At 32.7% G+C, this 20,272-nt stretch overlaps 2 protein-coding genes and 1 long non-coding RNA gene across 4 annotated transcripts in view; 2 read left to right on the top strand and 1 right to left on the bottom strand.

The window, feature by feature from the left end:
• The first annotated feature begins 572 nt into the window (after nucleotides 1-572).
• Nucleotides 573-1,716, top strand: LOC111696045 (uncharacterized). The gene is made up of 3 exons (XR_002763992.1): nucleotides 573-667; nucleotides 774-844; nucleotides 1,499-1,716. It is a non-coding gene; the product is annotated as an uncharacterized LOC111696045 (long non-coding RNA).
• A 6,482-nt stretch (nucleotides 1,717-8,198) lies between these two features.
• Nucleotides 8,199-16,367, bottom strand: LOC111696041 (uncharacterized). 2 transcript variants are annotated; one of them, XM_023465564.1, is made up of 2 exons: nucleotides 16,253-16,367; nucleotides 8,199-9,906 (listed from the first exon to the last, which is right to left on the bottom strand). In XM_023465564.1, exon 2 carries the CDS (start codon nucleotides 9,842-9,844, stop codon nucleotides 9,071-9,073), a length of 774 nt encoding a protein of 257 aa, XP_023321332.1. In that variant the 5' UTR covers nucleotides 9,845-9,906; nucleotides 16,253-16,367; the 3' UTR covers nucleotides 8,199-9,070. The 2 variants fall into 2 exon arrangements, with proteins under 2 accessions (XP_023321332.1, XP_023321331.1); XM_023465563.1 differs by lacking the exon at nucleotides 16,253-16,367 and adding an exon at nucleotides 13,226-13,397.
• Nucleotides 16,368-18,349: 1,982 nt separating this feature from the next.
• The window catches only part of LOC111696043 (protein white), a 19,870-nt gene continuing 17,947 nt past the window's right edge, over nucleotides 18,350-20,272 (top strand). Inside the window, exons 1-3 of the mRNA XM_023465566.1 lie at nucleotides 18,350-18,405; nucleotides 18,847-19,040; nucleotides 19,687-19,755. Of these exons, the coding sequence (XP_023321334.1) occupies nucleotides 18,393-18,405; nucleotides 18,847-19,040; nucleotides 19,687-19,755 (276 nt within the window). The 5' untranslated portion in view covers nucleotides 18,350-18,392. The remainder of the gene's footprint in view (nucleotides 18,406-18,846; nucleotides 19,041-19,686; nucleotides 19,756-20,272) is intronic.

Below are 20,272 nucleotides of genomic sequence, written 5' to 3'. Positions count from 1 at the left end.
GATGCATAACATTTTGTTGTTGCAGTCTTTACTTTGCTATATACTCCAAATAGGTTGACAACCTATTTGATATACTCCATCTAAATCTGAATGTCATGAATAAAACCTTAAGAATATTAGATTGTCTTTAAAATGATCCTTTTTTAAATAAGAGTTCTCACAATTTTCGTAGATCTTAGTATTATACCCTTTAAAGGGACTTTATGACTAAGGCTTCATAATGGGCCAGTTCACGCATTTAATCTTTATTTCTCCACTAATCCGACGAATTTTTAAATGTACCTTTATGAACCGGACTTATAAAGGGTTTCTACACACTGGCAAATTAAGGTTGCAAGCTCTTAAGCAAAGATCGATGAGAATTTTTCCAATTACTTCATAAAAACCAAAGTTAACAACAAATTTTTATTGTGCAAAAATGTACATGTAAAGGGCTACAGAAAAGCATATGTGAGATAGAACGGTAAAATCAAAGTTATCAAGTTTTCACAATAATTTCACAAATATTTCAAAATAGTTCCTCCAGTAACACTTCAATTGCATGTTTTAGTTTCATGTTTAGAAAAAGAACAAAATTGTAATTTTCCGAATTTTCGAATTTTTTTCTTTTTTTAGGAAAAATGACGTCAATCAAGATCTAGTGGAGCATGTTCATAATAAATTTCAGGTTAAAAATAAGTTAAATAATTAATAATTAATAATTAAGTTAATACTTTTGTAAAATAACAAGAAAATTAAACATTCATTCAGTTTTTTTACAAATTATATTTTAGGAAAAACTTCCATTAGTTCCAGCGCATAGACCGTTCTATGACGATGCACCTGCACCTGGGTACGTAGACAGGTCAGTTTGGTACATAGCATTGGTACATAACATTCTAGTGGGGTACACAACATTTTCAGTACGGTACATAACGTTGTCAGTGCGGTACATAACATTGTCAGTACGGTACATAACATTATCAGAAGGGTAATAACATTGTAGTACGCTGCGTATGATTTTATGTGCTGTACATAACATTGTCAGCATGCACGGTACATAACATTGTGGTATGGTGCATAACTGTTTAGTACGATAAATGTCATTGTTAGTACGACTCAAAACCTTTCAGTAAGGTACATATATCATTGTAGAACTCCGTATATATTAATGTCAATACGGTACATCACATCGTATTGTAGTTCGGTATATAACATTGTCAGTATGGTACATACATTGAAAGTATGGTACATGCATTGTTTGTATGGTATCTATTAGTTGTATTCCTTTTCAGGATTTTGGCGCATTACAAGCTTTGTAGTTTTTCTTCCATTAGCATTAAAATAGCAAATAAATTAGCCATACATTAATAAAGGTTTGCAATTTTTAAGTAAAATATATCGGTTTAAACGAATTAAACTCGGTTTCTCCACTACAAATAATTGTTCAACCTTCTTAATTCTGAACTTTTCAGAGATTATTGTAAATCTGCTAAAATATTTACTTTTATCATTTTAGGCGATTCACGGATTTCTTTTCTGGGCGTGAGAATTTCTCTATTAATGATGTTTCCAGCAATATACATAGAGGGGTGTTGCCACCCGCCCTTGGACCTTTTCATTCGCCCCCAATCCCTAGCCCCTTGGGGAACCAGCATCTTAGCTTTGGAAAATAGATTGTTTTGAATTTAATCTCATTGTTATTTGTTATTGTTGAAATAAAAATAAGTTTCGGAATTCAGGAATAAAATTGCATTCAAGATATTGTAGTTGGTAGGCAGCTCAATTCATACTAAAGTAAATTTAAAGATATTGTTATAGTTGGTAGGCAGCTCTAGTCATACTGAAGTAAATTCCAAGATATTGTAGTTGGCAGGCAGCTCTAGTCATACTAAAATAAATTCCAAGATATTGTAGTTGGTAGGCAGCTCTAGTCATACTAAAGTAAATTCCAAGATATTGCAGTTGGTAGGCAGCTCTAGTCATACAAAAGTAAATTCCAAGATATTGTAGTTGGTAGGCAGCTCAAGTCATACTAAAGTAAATTCCTAGATATTGTAGTTGGTAGGCAGCTCAAGTCATACAAAAGTAAATTGAACATAATATTGAAATCTCACATATTTTCAATCAGAACTCTTGAAAAGCTATTGAGAAAAACAACAATGTCGAGGTGACAAAGTAGTACCGGTGTTATCGCATAAATTTTACAAAATCTTTCAGTCGTAATTTGCAGTGAGCTGTGGCATGCTGTACGGTTTAGAAATAATCTATAAATAAAACAAGACATTCGCAAATTCGCTATACTTCACTTCAGACCTACGCCAAATCCGCTATACTACACATCCGACCTACTAGCACGTTGTTTTACAGCTGCTAAATGGACTTGTGGACCAGCGCCAGGACCCCTAGCCTGTCCAAGCCGCAGTGATCGGCCCTGAAATTTTCCTAACCTAACCTAACCCTCAAATAATACAAAAATAAAACAGCTGGCGTAGGTCCGATATTGCAGTAGTCGGAAAGTTAGTAGGTCGGAAGTTCAGTAGGGGGGATGTTGCGTATAGACGATGTAACATATTACCTCTAATTTACATGTATAATTGAAACAATAATCACAAAACTCTTCTAGTCCCGGGCCCTGGCATTTCCAAAATGTGGTTTTATTATTAGAAAATAGATGAAGAATGCCGATAATTTCTGTAAAACTATTGATTTATATTTTAACTTTGACACTTTTCTTGTACAATTAGATACTGCTTTTAAAGTCACATTTGTCAAAATAAGCCTGAGGTGGTTTTATTTTTAAAAAATAGATGAAGAAGGCCGACAATTACTGTTGAACTATTGATTTACATTTTAACTTTGACACTTTTCTTGTACAAATGCCTTTTATGTGCTTTAAATATTACTGGAGATATGAGAAGAAATTTTGTTAGATTTAGACAATTTTTTTAATAGACTAAAATATGAACGAAATTCTTAACATTTCCGGTAATATTGACACTTGACACACGGGCAGCCGTAGTACATTTGAATTTCCGAGCCGGGTCAACCTTTCCGGTCCCAGTTTGTACTGTATCGCCCGGACATTGGATAAAAAAAGCAGACGCTCAATAGGACTAGCCGGTACAACAAGGTTGACGCGGTCAGACTTCAGGTTGAATTTACTTTTACTGAAGGGTCAGGGGTGCATGGACAGCACAATAAAGGCAGACCACAGTTTGGGCATGCCCGGATTAAGGGAGTTTTGTGATTATTAACTCAAGCATTTTACTTCTTAGATGAGGTTTATAAATGAGCAATCTCGCAAATTATAAATCATTTTAAAGATAACAAAAGACCTTCAAGTCGTCTTCCTACTGACAAATTTCGTGGACATATATTTCAGAGAAAATAAATAAATGTCTGAATAATGATAAATACATAATTGGATCACATTACAGTTTACATTTTTAATGATTTCTCAAAGTGGCCTCATTTCTTAGTTCTTACCATGTACTTATTGACTTATTTCTAAGGTCCGTCCAAGCACTTGAAAACAAGAGTTTTTTTTAAGTTTCTGTCCATGTTTATAGTTTGAGCATACTTTCGAAAATGAATAAATGTCTAAATAATGATAATATGCAAAATATTGACTTATTTCTAAGGTCCGTCCAAGCACTTGAAAACAAGAGTTATTTTTAAGTTTCTGTCCATGTTATCATAGTTTTGAGTTAATGCGTACACCTTGAAATTCAAAAATCCCCATCAGAAAAAATCTTAGGGGTTAAGATCTTTGTTTATAAATGGTGACGTGATATAGACAGAGCCAAGTGATACTGCACTGCCATTGGTGGAAATTCTGGTCGCATGAAACAGACATAATAATTATATTATCAATTATATCTATCAAAAATGAATAAGTAATATCAAATAGATCTATCAAGTACAATAGATGGCAACAGAGAAATGGACAAATTATACGAGACATCACAAGAGTCAAATACAACAAGGAAAAAGAAATGTTCTTACATTAAAGTTGACATGTTTATCAAGATTAAATAAAAAACTGTAAAAACCCAAAAAAACGAAAACACAAAATTGCACTTTTTCTTACCGTAAAATAAGTACTTTATTCCAAAATTATCACTGTTATTAATAATTTTTTCAGACACAAAAACTAAGCTGACACTTATACAGTTTTAAAAATACCAAGAAGGTAGACCACATTTCCGACAGCTCAGTAGACGTTCAATCTTTTTTGATGCTGTGGCGGAAGACGACTCAAGATGAAGAGGCTGAAGCCGGATATTCGGACGCGGCAAGATGAACATTCTATTCCTGCCACGTCACCTTGATATATGTTTTCGATTAAGATAAATTAGGTTTAAAATATTAGTTAATAAAGTATTTCCTTAAACCTTGACGTGTATTATTGAGCGTAGCCAAAATGCACTTTATGTCATTTTTCAATTATCTGAAATCAAAGACAAATTTCGAGTCGTCCCTCAATACCCTTGTTTATTGGGACACTCTTTCAGTGCTTTTTTCTATTTTATTAGGTTGATTTTTTGATAAAGTCTGCTACAGAATGTCGTCTTCTCAGAGGTGTTTATCATAACATGCAAGAAAACAGTTGTACAACTTCTTAAAGTCAATTATACAAATTTAGTCAGTCTTATTTTAGCATTAAATGTGAACTGATAAATTTTTACTTGAAGCTTCTTCAGATTATACAGAGTGTCCCAATAAACATGTGAATTAAGAGACGATCGAGTATCGTCATTGATTTCTAACAGCAAATAAGTATACAAAAAGCGCTGCATGAAAAAAGTCTTTCTCTGCTTCTTTAATATTAATAAAAATATTAATCATTTGAACAGATATTATAATTGATATAAAATAAACTTGAGTCTAGACAAATTTATTAATATTATCCCTCAATTTTGAAGGTGAATAAATGGGATGGGATCTGACTGATATACTTCTTAAATTTATTGAATTAATGTCCCCTAGAATGTAACTAAATTCCCATGATTATTGGAAACCCCTGTACTCTGTAGGCTGTAGGATGCAAAGATTTAAAGTCGTTTTTTAGTCTCAATCTGCGTCGACGGTAATACGACGCTGAAACATAAGACGTTTTAACCATGGTTAAATCAGATGTTATTCTATATAGAATTAATAAATACGATGGATCTTTTTTAACTACAGGGTGTCCCAAAAACATGGGAATTCAGTGACGAATTGGATATCGTCTTTGTTATGAATTAGCATTGTAATACCTAATTTCAAAAGCTATAATATTATGTCTGCTAGAGTTAATTTTATGAAATGGGTTAAAGACTGTAAAGATGTGTCTATAATGTCTCCGCAAGATGAACCGTGAAGTCGACGGACAAGTTTACTCTGTTTGTTTATACTGCAATTTTCTTGTTTAACTAAGTACAACCGTATGCATGCGAAACATAAACAAACAAAATGTGAACATAGCAGACGAAACTCTTACAGATTACAGCTTTCTCAGAAGGTATCGCACTATACTAAATCAAAGAACTATTTGGAACGACGATATCGAATTCATCACTGAATTCCCATGTTTGATTATTGGGACACCCTGTACTTACAACAATATTTAAATTCGAAGGGGTGTGTGAAGTTCTTTAATGTCGTCTTTCAATCTGGTATAAATTCTTTAACCATCCAACCTACAAATAGTGACCTACAATCGATGACCATAGTACCTACAAAGTGTGACCGTTTGACCTACAATTTATGACAATCCGACCTACAAATAGAGACCAACCGACCTACTAAATGTGTACATCCGATCTACAATTGACCATCCAACCTACAAATGTGTACATTCGACCTACAATTGCATGACCATCCAACCTACTAAATGCGTACATCCGACTTACAATCGATGACTATCCGACCTACAAATTATGTTTATTGGGACACCCTGTAAGATAGAAATTTAACCATGGTGAAACAATACTCTCAATTTTCAGCTTCTGGCATTTAATGGAGAAAAAGATTTACAATTAAATAAAAAAAATATTTAAATTAAACTTTACCTTTAAAGTTCATATAGATACTTGTCTTATCTAACTAATTACTAATGTAATAAAAGTTAAATGTTAAAGTGATTTTTTTATTTGCAATATCTCTGTCAATTCTTTTAAGGTATATTTGACGTACATCATGTCAAACTGAAGTAAATTAAGATTGAAATTTTAAATGTTTTTTACAGCTAAACCCTAGAGGAGCCATACATCGAAAGAATTTATCAAATGTCGTCTTGGCAATTTTTCAATGGGTCTTATCAAGGATGTAATGCAAGGAAAGTTATTTCAGAAGTGTAAACATCTTTTGTACTGCATTGTACTGTCTCTGGGCGGAAATGTAAACACAAGACGGATGTCGAAGCCTGACATGGGATCCATCTTTCACATAAAGAAAATCAATGAAATATTCTGGTCATAGGAAACTTTTACGTAAATTATCAAAATTATCAAAATTAAATGCTTTAAACCTCCTCGGATACTAAACGAACACTGATGCATCTATTCTTGCTTACAAATTCCGCCCAAAGAGACGCAGAGTATACACCACCGCAATTAACTTTCCTTGCATTACACCCTTGGGTTTTATACTATTTTACGTAAATCTCAGTATTTGGGAAAATTAATAAATAGCCATGAATTTGCGGGAACAGATTTTAAGAGCTCCATATAATCATTTAATTAAAAAACTAAATATCTGCAACATTCCATTATCAGAAAGTGAGGAATACGACATTTAATAAATTCCTTCGTTGTATGGTTTATTTAGGGTTTAACTGTATTATACCTCCTCTGATTGAAGAGCTATTGAGAGAAAAATATGTATCCTGTCTCTCTCATACTTATAATCAGAACTAGAGAGGAGCAACAAGGTCACAAAGTTGTACCAGTCATTTCAATGTAATTTGACCTTCTCCTCTTCGAAATGAATAAAATGTATTTTGTAGAAAAATTCAAAAAACTTTCAAGATTTCAAAACTGTATTATGATAAAGTTGGCTTTTAACCCTATTCCTGCTGGGGGGGGGGGGTAATTTTGACCCCCCCCCTGTAGTTTTTTTTACATAACTCAAAAAGTATTGGTCTGAGGCTGTTGAAATTTCTGACTTTTCTTACATACCCAAAGCCCTCCCATTAGGCCTAAAACTGGGCTTTAATACTAACTGCCTGAGTCCTCAGGCACACTGCCTGAATGACTGCTTTTGCCTGTAACCAACTAAATCTTTGTTTTGACCCACTTTCACTTGTCAGATTTTAATAAAATTTAGCTTTTTAGAAAGCCTATGACATAAGGAAACGGATTGCACAAGTTTTGAGAAAAAAAAATTGCAAATTTTTTGCAAACAACCTGTTAAAGGAAATTTGCACATTTTTAGTTTTTTTTGATTAAAAATCAGGTTATTTAAAATTTTGGACAACTTTTTTTTTGCAAACATTTATACTATATAACTGGATTTTGCGATAAAAAATCAATTTTTGCAAATTTGCAAATTTTTTTTCAGATTCAAAAAGTAGAGCACAAGAGCTTTCTAATGATGTATCATTTGTCATATTTGGACATAAAACATGGGATTTAGAGGGGGGGGGGGTCAAATTGACCCCCACCCCCCTCAGCATATCCTGGTTTTCAAGTACCCCAGCAGGGATAGGGTTAATGAACTTTGCACTATCTTTATCATAAAGAAAAAAAATGGTAAAACGATCGTTACAAAATGTTCGTTTTTGCATTATTTTTGGGTCGTTTTTGGTATATATTGGGTCAAAATTTGACTTAGTGTAAGAATAGCAAATGTTTAAAATAAGAAATTTAGAAAGCATTCTTGACTTACTTTATGCCAAATTGTTTATACCCTAAAAGAAAGAAAAAGAAAAAACAACCAAAATAAAGGCACATCACTTACTTCAAGTCATCTCTTGTTTCTTTTCCTTATTTGGATTCACTGATTAATAATTTGATTTTACGTGTTTGTTTTTTTGACAATTCACTAATAAGAACTACAAAGGAAAAAAATTACTCGCCCTGCATCTTTTTCTTATGCATACAATCTAAAATTGTTCATTTTAACACTCTACTTATTTTCTTAAATCATTAAAAAAAATAGATACAATTTATTTTCAGTAATTTAGTAAAAAAAATAAACAGATTTCAAAACTTAAAAAATTATAAAATTGGAATAATTCAATAAATATAAATCACAAATTTAGAACAAAAGCTCAATTAAAACTCAATCTAATTCATTTAATAATTTTCAAATATATGAGGAAACAACATTATTTGGCGATATCATTATTTACAAATTTTCCAAAAATATTGCAATACCTTTGCTAGTACTGACTAGATGTACGAGATATTGCAGAAATGACTCAGAATGCATGAGTTTTTATTTCCTTCTATTTTTAGTTCGGAAATTGAGTATTTCTAAAATTACAAAAACTAATAAATACTTTTTTATGAAATAAATACTTTTTAAACTGCTTTTACTGAAAAACAGAAAATGCTTGGCCTAATACAAAATTTTCTAATGATTTTACAAAATGTTCACAATACCAGAACTGTCCATCGTTTCGAATGTATATCTTTGAAACTTTGTGTGCTTTTAATCAGGTTTACAATAGAGCACAAAGCAAAGAACGGATTTTAAGATTTTTATGAAATTTTTCAGTGTTGCGCTGGGTCGAATTCTTGGTAACCGATTATAATCCAACAAAAAAACTACATATTTGCAAAATTGCAAAAAGTTTTAAATTACATCAAGAAATATGACTATTCTCAAGCTTTGCAGTCATAGCTCTTAGTTTTCACTTAACAGTATTTAACACAGGTTTTCACTTTTCAATAATGATGCATTAAACAAATTGGCCGGTTGCCCTAATTGTATCACTGAAGTTGATTTCCTTATCCAAAAGGGAGGCCCCTTCCCCAAGGGGAAAATATAAATGCCAAAAGCCATCAATTTTTAAGAAATTTTTTTAAGTGTTGATAAAGATGGTCTTTCATTTTATGGAAAAAGTTGTTTTTAATACCGAATAAATGTCACAAATGTTTTATCAGCTTTCTAGAGAAGCAATCAAAGAGTTTATTACACTGAGGGTTGGGACGGATTTCTCCGAGATGTAAGAATGTCCACAGGAGATTTCACGATCATACATTTCTCCTTCACTACTGCATCCATCCTCCGTGGACCCTTCCTCTCCGGAAAGGGATCCGGAGCTGTCCGATCCCTCCTCTTCTGATCCCGTTTTCTTCAGTAGTGTAAGATCCAAGGTTGCGGTAAGCTCCTTGCTCCCACGCTCCCATAGAATAGAGTCATGGTGCTCCCATTTATCCCAGGAGCCCTGCTCCTGCTCCCAATCCTCTCGGTCGATCCAACCGTTGGAACTGTCACTATGGATCGGGGCAAGTACTGGAGTGAGGTGAAGTGGATCATGAACAATATTAATGTTTGAAGGGAACGTGTCTGGAACAATATCCTCTAAGGTTGGAGAAAGGGGAGCAGGCATATCAATATCATTTAATATTTCTTCTGTAGAATATTCAGATTCAGCTTGATCAATTGATTTAAGATTGCCCTCGGTTTCAAGTAGTGGATTTGCTTCAAGTAGTGGATTTGCTTCAAGAGATTCCCGCATTTTTCGTAGCTTCGCCTCTTTCTGGATAATCTGAAGGTTCTTTAGCGTATTATTGATGAGGACTGAGCGACAAAGGAATGTTTCAGGATCGTCGATATTTTGAAGCTTTCTGATGCAGAGCTTGACCATTCGCTTCCGCTCGCTGCTCTTCCCGATGCCGCGGGCGACGGCGTGGAGCACGGATTTACCCATCTTGCCGAGCAAATCAGATTTCAGGTTTATTTAGAACTCTTTGCTCTCTTATATCGCTGATTCTGAAATGAAAATAATAAAGATAATTAATAATCTTTTTTGTAAAAACGCCTAAATACAAAAACGTCAAAAATATTTATAATATAGAATTATCTATATATAAATTTGGCTTGTCTGTCTGTTTGTCTGTTTGGGTGTTTGTTTGTTTGTATGCAATAAACGTCAAAACGGCTGAACCGATCGGGTCCAAATTTTTTGTGGGACCTCACGGAGCCCCAGGGAAGGTTTATGGATGATCAAAATTTCAAATATTTGTCTCCATCAAAATTCGATCTTCATTAAATTTTTGAAAATTTTGAAAATCCCCGAAATTTTTTGTGAAAATCCGCGAATTATTTTTGTTTTGTTTTACGATGTATATGTTAAAAGTTCATTGGATATTATGATTATTATTGTAAAAAGTTTGCAACAACTGTTAGCTTCTTATTCTCACAATCATAACTTTCATATTAAAAAAGTAATCTTTAATCATTGAAAACAACCATTGGAATGTATGTAGAAGGGTAACCTTTAAATCAGTTAAATATCTATCTATCTATTTATCTGTCTATCTGTCTATGCTGTATAACTGTCTGTGTTCAAGGTTACAGTCCTGTATACTGTATAGGCCTATAGCCTTGAAACTCTGATGGTGTATAGCTAGAGAATAAGGAAATAAAATAGGACATCAACCCCTATGTACATAACGGGTAGGAGTAGGAGTAGGACTAGGAGTAGGAGTAGGAGTAGGAGTAGGAGTAGAAATAGGAGTAGAAGTAGAAGTAGAAGTAGAAGAAGTAGAAGTAGAAGTAGAAGTATTAGTAGAAGTAGAAGCAGAGGTAGAAGTATGAATAGAAGTATTAGTAGAAGTATGAGTAGAAGTAGAAGTAGAAGTAGAAGTAGAAGTAGAAGTAGAAGTAGAAGTAGAAGTAGAAGTAGAAGTAGAAATAGAAGTAGAAGTAGGAGTAGAAATAGGAGTAGAAGTAGAAGTAGAAGTATTAGCATAAATAGAAGTAGAAGTAGAAGTATGAATAGAAGTATGAGTAGAAGTATGCGTAGAAGTAGAAGTAGAAGTAGAAGTAGGAGTAGAAATAGGCGTAGAAGTGGAAGTAGAAGTAGAAGAAGAAGAAGAAGAAGAAGAAGAAGAAGAAGTAGAAGTATTAGTATAAGTATACGTAGAAGTAGAAGTATGAATAGAAGCAGGAGTAAAAGTATGAGTAGAAGTAGAAATAGAAGTAGAAGTGGAAGTAGAAGTAGAAGTAGGAGTAGAAATAGGAGTAGAAGTAGAAGTAAAAGTATAAGTAGAAGTAGAAGTATTAGTATAAGTAGAAGTAGAAGTAGAAGTATGAATAGAAGTATGAATAGAAGTAGGAGTAGAAGTATGAGTAGAAGTAGAAGTAGAAGTAGAAGTAGAAGTAGGAAAGAAAATAATAGAGAGCAAATAAGGGAAGGAAAAGAGGAAAGAAAAGATGGGGAAAAGTAAACAGGGGTAGGGACTAAAGAAAGAAAAGGAAAAAAGATCCCGAGGAAAAAAAAAAGATAAATTTGAAAAGAAAATAGAGGGCGCTGCAATTAAATTAGAGAGACCGCTCACATTTACTTTATTTACTGTGTGTTTAGAACGGACTTTCTGCGTTCACAATTCGCACATGGTGTGTCACGTGGATTTAACAGTTCTGTCGATATTCCAGAAAGCTGTGACTTTTGATCACAATTTGACCCATTAAACATAATTTGTTAGCCTTTTCTATTAAATACTTTTTTGTTGGCATATCCATTTTTAATGAAAATGTATAATAAACAAATCCGTAAAGTAAATGATTATTGAATTAAAGACCAAAACACGTTTGATTTCAAATAGAAGAAACCGAATGCTGCTCACTCTGGTTAGTCCGGTGTGGTGTGTTAATATTTTGTGTTTTATAGAGGTGTGTTTTAATAGAGACAGTGTGTGTATATATTGTGTGTTTACTGTTTATGTCTAAGAGATACAGGGTGTCCCACGAAACATGACAATTGACAGTTGGTGAATAATTTATTATGTCTTCTTCCGTGATTAGTTAAGTGGTTTGATGCCAAACAATAATAATAAAAATATTATATTGCAGTCATGTAGACTGTAGAGGATAATTGATTTTAAAGTAAAATAAGATTTTTTAAACTAGTTTAACTGCAAGAAGTCTTTCATATCTAATACAGTATATGGAAGAAGACATGGAAAACTTTTCACCAACTGTCATGTTTCGTGGGACACCCTGAAGGTTCTGCGCTTGTGTGACATAGTATACGCACTAAACGATGTGTTTGTATTTGTGTGTTTGGTCGGTGTGTGTTTGTCGAGTTTTCCCATAACCTATATAATTCTATCTATCTATCTATCCACATAATCTTCTCCTACTTTCACCTAGATTCACTTTCCCCCTGAACAACAGTGTATGTCCACTGTGTGTACAACAGTGTATGTCCACTGTGTGTACAACAGTGTATGCCCACTGTGTGTACAACAGACCATAAACAAAGGAAGTTCCATACTACGACAAAAACAGTTTCTAACGAATCAGATTTTTAAAAATGAAGAACTAAAAATAAAAGAAACTTAAAAATAACAACCGAGAAATTAAAATGAAATTCAAGGAATTCTAGTTAAAAAATAAGAAAACAAACAAAACCAACCGGGGGGGGGGAGGGGGGACAAATTTAAACCAAATGAAAAAATAAAGAGGATAAAAACCAAAGAGAATAAAAACTTTGAATTTAAAGACAAGTAAATTAAAATCTTGCACTGGGTTAAAAATTCTCAAATAGAATTTGAGGAAATAAAAAGAAAAGCTCACTGAAAGAAATTCTAAAACAGGAGAAAAAACGCATACATTAAATCCTAGTTTTAAGTTTAATGAAAAATGGAATTTATATTAATTTGATAAATTTCACAATACAAAGTACATTTGTTAGATCTCTGTATAAGATCCGACTTTCACCATGGTATTTTAATTTTGAACAACCAAGATAAAATAAAAACGCACAAACTTTATATCAAATATCATTTCGATGTTTTCAATTGTCATAAAACTTGTTAAAATCTAATTTATAATGTTCACAGAAGTAACCCCCCCCCCCCCGGTGCTTAATGCTTACGTCAAACTATTGATATCTTTAAAAATAAAGGAAAACTAAAAGATATGACGTCAATTCATTCAAAATAGTACAGTTTATTTTTGATTTCTTCAGAGAAAAAATGTAAAGTTCATAATACGGTTTATAATCTAGTTTACACTGGTTGTTGTTAGACAGCCATGGTGGGATCCCCATTTCCCAATAGAATCTAAATATATAAAAATCTACCTGTACTTAACGATCACACTGCTGATAACTTTGTCAATAATTATTTAACTTATTCTATTTGTCTTAATTGTTTTGTTTTATGTTTCTTTGTTAGCTAGCACACTACGCACAGGCAATAAGGTTGTATTCAGACGAACATGCCTGGCTCAACTGAAGCTTAGCAGCTGAGTTGAATAGGGAGCCAATCCTACTCTCAGTCTCAGCTGATCTTGTATAGGCAATTCAGGGGGGGGGGGAGATTAGGTCTTTAAAATCATAAAGGTAAAATTTGGGGATTCACGAGCAAAAAAGGTCAAGAAGGGATCTTACAAAAGCGTTAACTTTTGACCATAAAAATGCAAACATAGTAAAGTAAAAATGTTGCGTAATCTAACTTTACCATAGTATATGAACAATTTTCTACGACTGTCACATTGTGCAAGTTCCTAAAAACAAGTTTGCTTTTTAATTTATTTTCCAAAAAGTTAAAAAATATGAAGTTTTATTTTTCAAGTAAATAATTGATAAATCTCTTAATTAAGAAAGTAAGAAAAACTCTTTTTTTACTCGTAACTTGCAACCTCATAGCTTCTTGGGTTTTCATTTAATACAAAAAAGTGATAAAAGCATACTTTTAGAGCAGATACGCGCAAAATTATGGTCAAAGAAAACGACTCTTAGACTCAGATTATGATTTTGGATATATATATATATATATATATAGTCCATTGAACATCAAACACAGAAATTCCTGCCTAAAAGAATCACATTACAATGTTTATTTAAACTCTCTGTGGAATAGTTTTAAAAAATATTGTTTTTCGGAGAAAGAATTCTAAAAAACAGCTTTGCAAGGTTTACGATCAATAGATGATATGCAGAAACAGAAAGTGCAGTTTTACATTGGATTTTATTCTCTGTAAAATAATGCATTTTATTGCAGTACAGTTCAATTTGTTCAGTTGTATAATTCGATCTGAGCCCGCCATTTAAAACCTCCGGCTCCAGCCGTAATTCCTTAAACCCGACTTTAAGACCCAACTCTAACGACAGCTTGTGTCACTTAAATTGACAGCTGCAAGATCTTCGGCTTGACTTAAGGAGTTAGGCCCAATGAAAATATAACCGAACTTTTTTGGTTTTAGCAGAGAATAAGTAAAATGTGGCGTCTTGTTCTCATAAAAAACCGGAATGCGCCAATTCCTTCCATGAAAATTCGCCAAATAGAATATTAAACCGGTTTTTTGAACTCAACTCTATGGAAAATAAGATGCAGCTTGAATCAGAAAGCTCAAGTCGTAAATAAGGTCCAACGACAGCTTAGACCCGTGCAGTATTTTCCCGAGTTTTTTTTTAAATCGCGGGCTCTGAACTTACCATGCGGCTATAGATGAGATTTTTTTCTATTTGGATTTATTCGCGTTTAACAACAAAAAAATTCCCAGGAATCCAAAACACAGGACTTTATTTCCAGTGACATTTTTTCCAAAGACTTGAGAAAATTCGGACTTTTTTCCAAAGTTTTTTTGTCCAGGTTTTTTTTCCAGAAACTTTTTTTCCCGGGACTTTCTTACATAGATTCGTTAAGTCAGCCTGAATTAAACAACATCTACTTTTATGCAATCATTCCTGAGACAAAGAATAAGAAAGAGAACAAAGAAAAAATTTATATTTCCTTCTTAAGTTTGAGATTAGGTCAAAAAAAATATTTAATTTTCAAACGAAAAACTATCAATATTTCAACAAAAGTATACTTAAAAGTAGTTAGAAATTAGAATGATTGGATAGTGGATTGAAAGACAGACAGACAGACTGACAGACAGACAGATAGATATATAGATAGATGGATAGAGCGTGTCCCCTGTGTGGTTCAATGTTCAAGGTTATTGTTTAAAGTTCAGAGAGTATTGTACATTTTGGAATTTAGTACAAATGAATGTACAACGTATATAAATGTACACTGTACAAAGATGTTTATTGTATACTGTACATAGATGTACACTATGCATATTTTTACATCGTACACTTTACAAACACCTCTATTGTATACTGTTTATATTTTAAATGTACGGAATTGTAGACTGTACACAACGTAATTGTACGCTGTACATAATACAATTGTACACTGTACATAAATGTAACTGTACACTGTACATGTAAATGTAATTGTACACTGTACATAAATGTAAAATTGTACACTGTACATAAATACACGTTGTACAGAGAGTGAATATAATACATCCTTGTATTTAGTTATTCTAAATATTTCCTAAATGACCCCCCCCCTGCACAATTACTTTCAAAATCTAGCGTTTAAAAGCAACTATAGCCAACAGAAAAGCTAAGGTAAAATATGGTCCGATTTTTGAAAAAAAAAATACAAAAAATGTAATAAAGGTATTAAAAAAGAATTTTTTATTCTTTTAAGAAAAAAACTCCTTTAAACTACAGCTTTAAAATATTCAATCAACGATGAAGATGATGAAAATGATGAAGATGATGAAAATGATGAAGATGATGAAAACGATGAAGATGATGACGATGATGAAGATTAGATGAATGATGTATAGAAATTTAGATCTTAACGATTATCAATAAAAGTTAATTTTTTAGCTTTTATTTTCCTTTTAAATTTTAATGACACCGATATAAATTCAAATATTTTACTGATATATAAAATAATATTTAAGAAGTGAAGGGGAACAAATAAGGCAATACTCTCTTAATTTTTTCAATTTGAATTTTTAAACCATGATGGTCTTCTGTTTTCACTTTTCAGAAATGTTTAGTTTTAAAATTGATTTATAGACTTACGCCTTAAACTATCAAATAATAAGTTGTAAAAACGGAAAAATCTTTAAAAAAAGTTCTGAGAAGGGAAAGTTGTCAGAAGTTTACTAAAAATAGCTCAATGACAGATAACATATGGTCGAAACAGAAAACACTGATGATAATTCTAAACTATAATTTGTACTTTATACGTAATATTCATTTGTATCTTATCTAACTTATAACTGAATGGTTTAACAAAGTTTTAATAATATTCACCTTGTTTACTAAATGTACTCCTAAGAAGTGTATAAAAGGTATTTCTGTTGAATCTGGAAGCGGTATGTTTCCATATATCTGTGCTAGAGATCTCTACGGTCGGATGGTCAGGATGGAACTAGGCGCACTAGCTGAAGATAGATAGATAGGATCCAACCAGCCCGCCAGTGCTTCTCAAGGTCTTCTGTCCTTCGGAATTATGCAATTCAGATCTACACCGGGCTGCCCCTCCCGTATATATACCTTAAACTCTCACTAGATTTTAAATGTCGTCTTTATATTTCCTAAAAGAACTGTTGAATTATCCTCCATTAAACCGGGTACCCTATAAACCTCACAGCAAAATTCACAGTTTGAAATACAAGGTCTACGACATTGAGTTTTAAAGATAGAGGGATTAGAAAATCAGAGTTTGTGACAAAGACTCAATTCCATTGAAGAATAATTTGGCTGCGGTGCTACAGCAAATTTTGTTAAACGAACATTTGAAATTTCACGCCTTATTTGTTTAGCAATGTTGAAAATAAACTCGTTTTTCTAACATAAAAGTTTTCCTATATTAGTTTAGCAATGTTGAAAATAAACTTACTTGTCTTTCTAGCATGAAAGTGTTCTTCGATATTAGTTTAGCCGGATGTGGAAAATAAACTCGTTTTTCTAACATAACTGTGTTCTCCGATATTAGTTTAGCAATGTGGAAAATAAACTCGTTTTTCTAACATAAAAGTGTTCTCCGATATTAGTTTAGCAATGTGGAAAATAAACTCGTTTTTCTAACATAAAAGTGTTTTTCGATAAACTTCTTTATTTTCTCTGGACCATACATCGAAAGAAATTATCAAATGTTTCAATGGGTTTTATACTTTTTTCCGTAAATCTCAGTATTTGCGATTAAAATAAATAATTAGCCATAAATATGCGGTAACAGTTTTAAGAGCTCCATATAATCATTTAATTAAAAAAACTAAATATCTGCAACATTCCATTATCAAAAAGTGAAGAATACGACATTTGATGAATTCTTTCGATGTATGGCTTATTTAAGGTTTAACTGTAAATAACTTTTGGGTCTTAATTATAACGCATATGACATATGAAATATCTCCAGACTGCTATGAGAAAGTTTCATCAATTTTTGGACTGGGTTAACTTTCAAGTGTCGTAACGCCTTGTATTTTGTTTTTACCTTATTGACTCAATATTATACTTTTCTAAATAAAAAATTGTAAACTCCTAAAACACTTAAGTTTTAAAGGAATTGAGTCTTTGTCACAAACTCTGATTTTCTAATCACTATATCTTTGGAACCAAATGTTGAAAACCTTAGAAATTTCAAACTATGAATTCTGTTAGATCAAATAATCTGAGTTTGAAATATCAAAGGTTTACAACATCGAGTTCTAAAGATATTGAGGTTTAAATATTTGATTTTGTTCCAAAGACTCAATTTCTTCTTTATCCCATTTAAATTTTGAATAGAACTTTGTACAGGATCTCAAAAAAACACCTGTTAAGGATTTTAATGATTCAAAAAAATATGTTCCTTAACAAATGAAAAAGCCACATGAAGATTTTTCCCCTAGACCAAAAATGCAATAAAAATCAAATTATATCTTGAAAAGTACAAAAATATAAGGGTAATGGTGGCTTAATAAACGCGTTATTTTCAAATTAAATTTTTAGAAAATTAACACGTCGTTTTAGCATTCAGGCAAAATTGAAGCAGCAATTTTTTAATTTAATTTCGGAGTCACGGAAGTTCGTAGTAAGATTTTGACTCCACTGGAGACCACCGGAGGGAATTCTTTTTCACTGGAGGGGTTTGAAAAAATGCTTTTTACTCCCCCGGGTTAAACTTCAAGTTTGAAGTACGATTTCATAAGGATGTTTAAATTACATTAAAGAATGTTGTATTGATTGAAAGACATCACAAACACAGTACATTAAAGCAGTAAGTTTAAAACCAAATAAAAGTTGGTTTTTAGCATTGTTAACAAAATAAGACATATTTTTACTGAATGAATCCGCCCCTGAATTTAACATATGATTTCATGCACACGTGATCGTTAAAATATCCATATTTCCTCTTTTGACACAGTTTTTTTCAGATCCTCCAGATCATCGTTTAATCAGTTAAGACATGGATAATTCAGGCAAACGTACTTTTAAATTTTTGAAGATTTAACTATTAAATGTGTAGCTTAAAAATCTTGAGGAAACACTTCAATTGCATTGTTATTATTTTTCTTTCCTTAGTATCGGAATTTCGATTTTCATATAAGACATGTTTAACAAGTGTTAGGTAACGCATTCATTTAGGTTGGAGCCTAAGTCCGCGGATTAAAGTATTTCCATTCGTATATAACTGAAAGGTCTGACCAATCAGAAGATATGAATATGTGCGTTCGGCCAATGAGAGATCACGAAAATATGCAGATTTGCATATAATGGTTTTCGTTGTATATATTGTAGATATGCAATCGTCTCATACAAAAGTCTTGAACTCTTTAATCAAAAATATAATTTTCCCTTTTATAGTCTTTTTAACATTTTTCCTGAAGTGTGTGATTCAAGTATGTTGATTAAAACTCCAGGCTTTAGTTCTGAAGATAGCTTTGAACCTGAAGTTGCGGGAGCTTCTTCCAGTACTCCTGAGGATAAACTTGAGAATGGTGAGAATGGTTCTGGGGTAAAGTATTTCTACAAGATACTGAATGAGAACAGTGAGACCATGAATAATGATGTTCCCAGATCCCTGGGAGAAAACCAGTTCGATGCAAACAAAAGGGTAAACAATCTTTTTTAATTTACTTTTCATCCAAATCAAAATTACCAAGGCTAGACATCTCATGAGTTGGTTTTTATAAACGCATTACTGTGATTTAAAGGTCTCACGCTCTCAAGCAAAAAAAAGCTAACAACAAGTGCTTTTTAAAGCAAAAATGTACATTTAAAGGGCTACAGAAACATAACTGAGTTAGAGCGATAAAATCTAAGTCTAAGGCGTTGTGACATTTCAAAGTTGACTCTGTATTAAAAATGTATAAGACTGTTTATAAGAATCCTGAATCTATGATGTTTTCATTTTTTGTAAGATTTCAAAAGAGCTGAATTCTTCTCACAAACTCTGATTTTTTGTCCCTATATCTTTGCAACCCAATGTCATAGACCTTTGATATTTCAAACTATAAATTCTGTTAGATCAAATCGTTAAAGTTTAAAATATAAAATTTAAAACCATCAGGTTACAACGATATTGGGATTAGATAATTTGAGTTTATGGCAAGAACTCATGGTTTCTTATACATATGCAATTGGAATTGACTGAAAAGCTATCATGGAAATATATCAATAATAAAAATTAAGGGAAAAAAAGATGAGAAAAAAATGTGGAAATAGAAAAAAAAATATTACTGATTTAAAAAAAATATCAGGCAGAGGGTGGAAATGAGGTAAAGGAGGGGGTGACTGTGTGCTGGAAAAATGTATCGGTTATCGCGAAGGTGAGTTTCATAATACACTAGATATGAAAGGAACCACCTAAAGGGGGATATCAATATTCTAGTAGTCATCAAGTCACACACCAGTAAAAGAACAAAGTGATTGAACATTTCTTTTAAAGTGAAACAAATTAAAGAAATAATTATTATATAAAACAATGAGCCAAAGTAGCGATGTAGATATACTGCTACTACAGTTTCCACAGATTTGGGCTTTCATGATCTTCTTGTATCCTGCAGGCTTGAAAGCCATCTAGATCCACAGACTCGGGTTTCCTGTACAGATCTTTGTTGAACCCATGACTCGGAGCTGATCTGCAGTTTATGTTCCTGAGATTGACTGCTTCTCAGGACTCAGATGGTCCGTCAAAACACCATAGTTGGAGTTGGAATTTAGACATCCTCTCTTGAAGAAGGCTGGTCCCGGAGGGACATGTCTTCCCTCCACTCTCTGTGTTCTAAACCTAGAGGAGGGACAGCAATAGATAAGGCGGCAGGGGCAGGGGGGGGGGAACCCAGA

The sequence above is a fragment of the Eurytemora carolleeae genome, unplaced genomic scaffold (genome assembly GCF_000591075.1).
Source record: "Eurytemora carolleeae unplaced genomic scaffold, Eaff_2.0 scaffold246, whole genome shotgun sequence".
Lineage (NCBI taxonomy): Eukaryota > Metazoa > Arthropoda > Copepoda > Calanoida > Temoridae > Eurytemora > Eurytemora carolleeae.
Note: the sequence above shows the minus strand (reverse complement) of the source record. Positions and strands in the feature narration are given on the sequence as shown.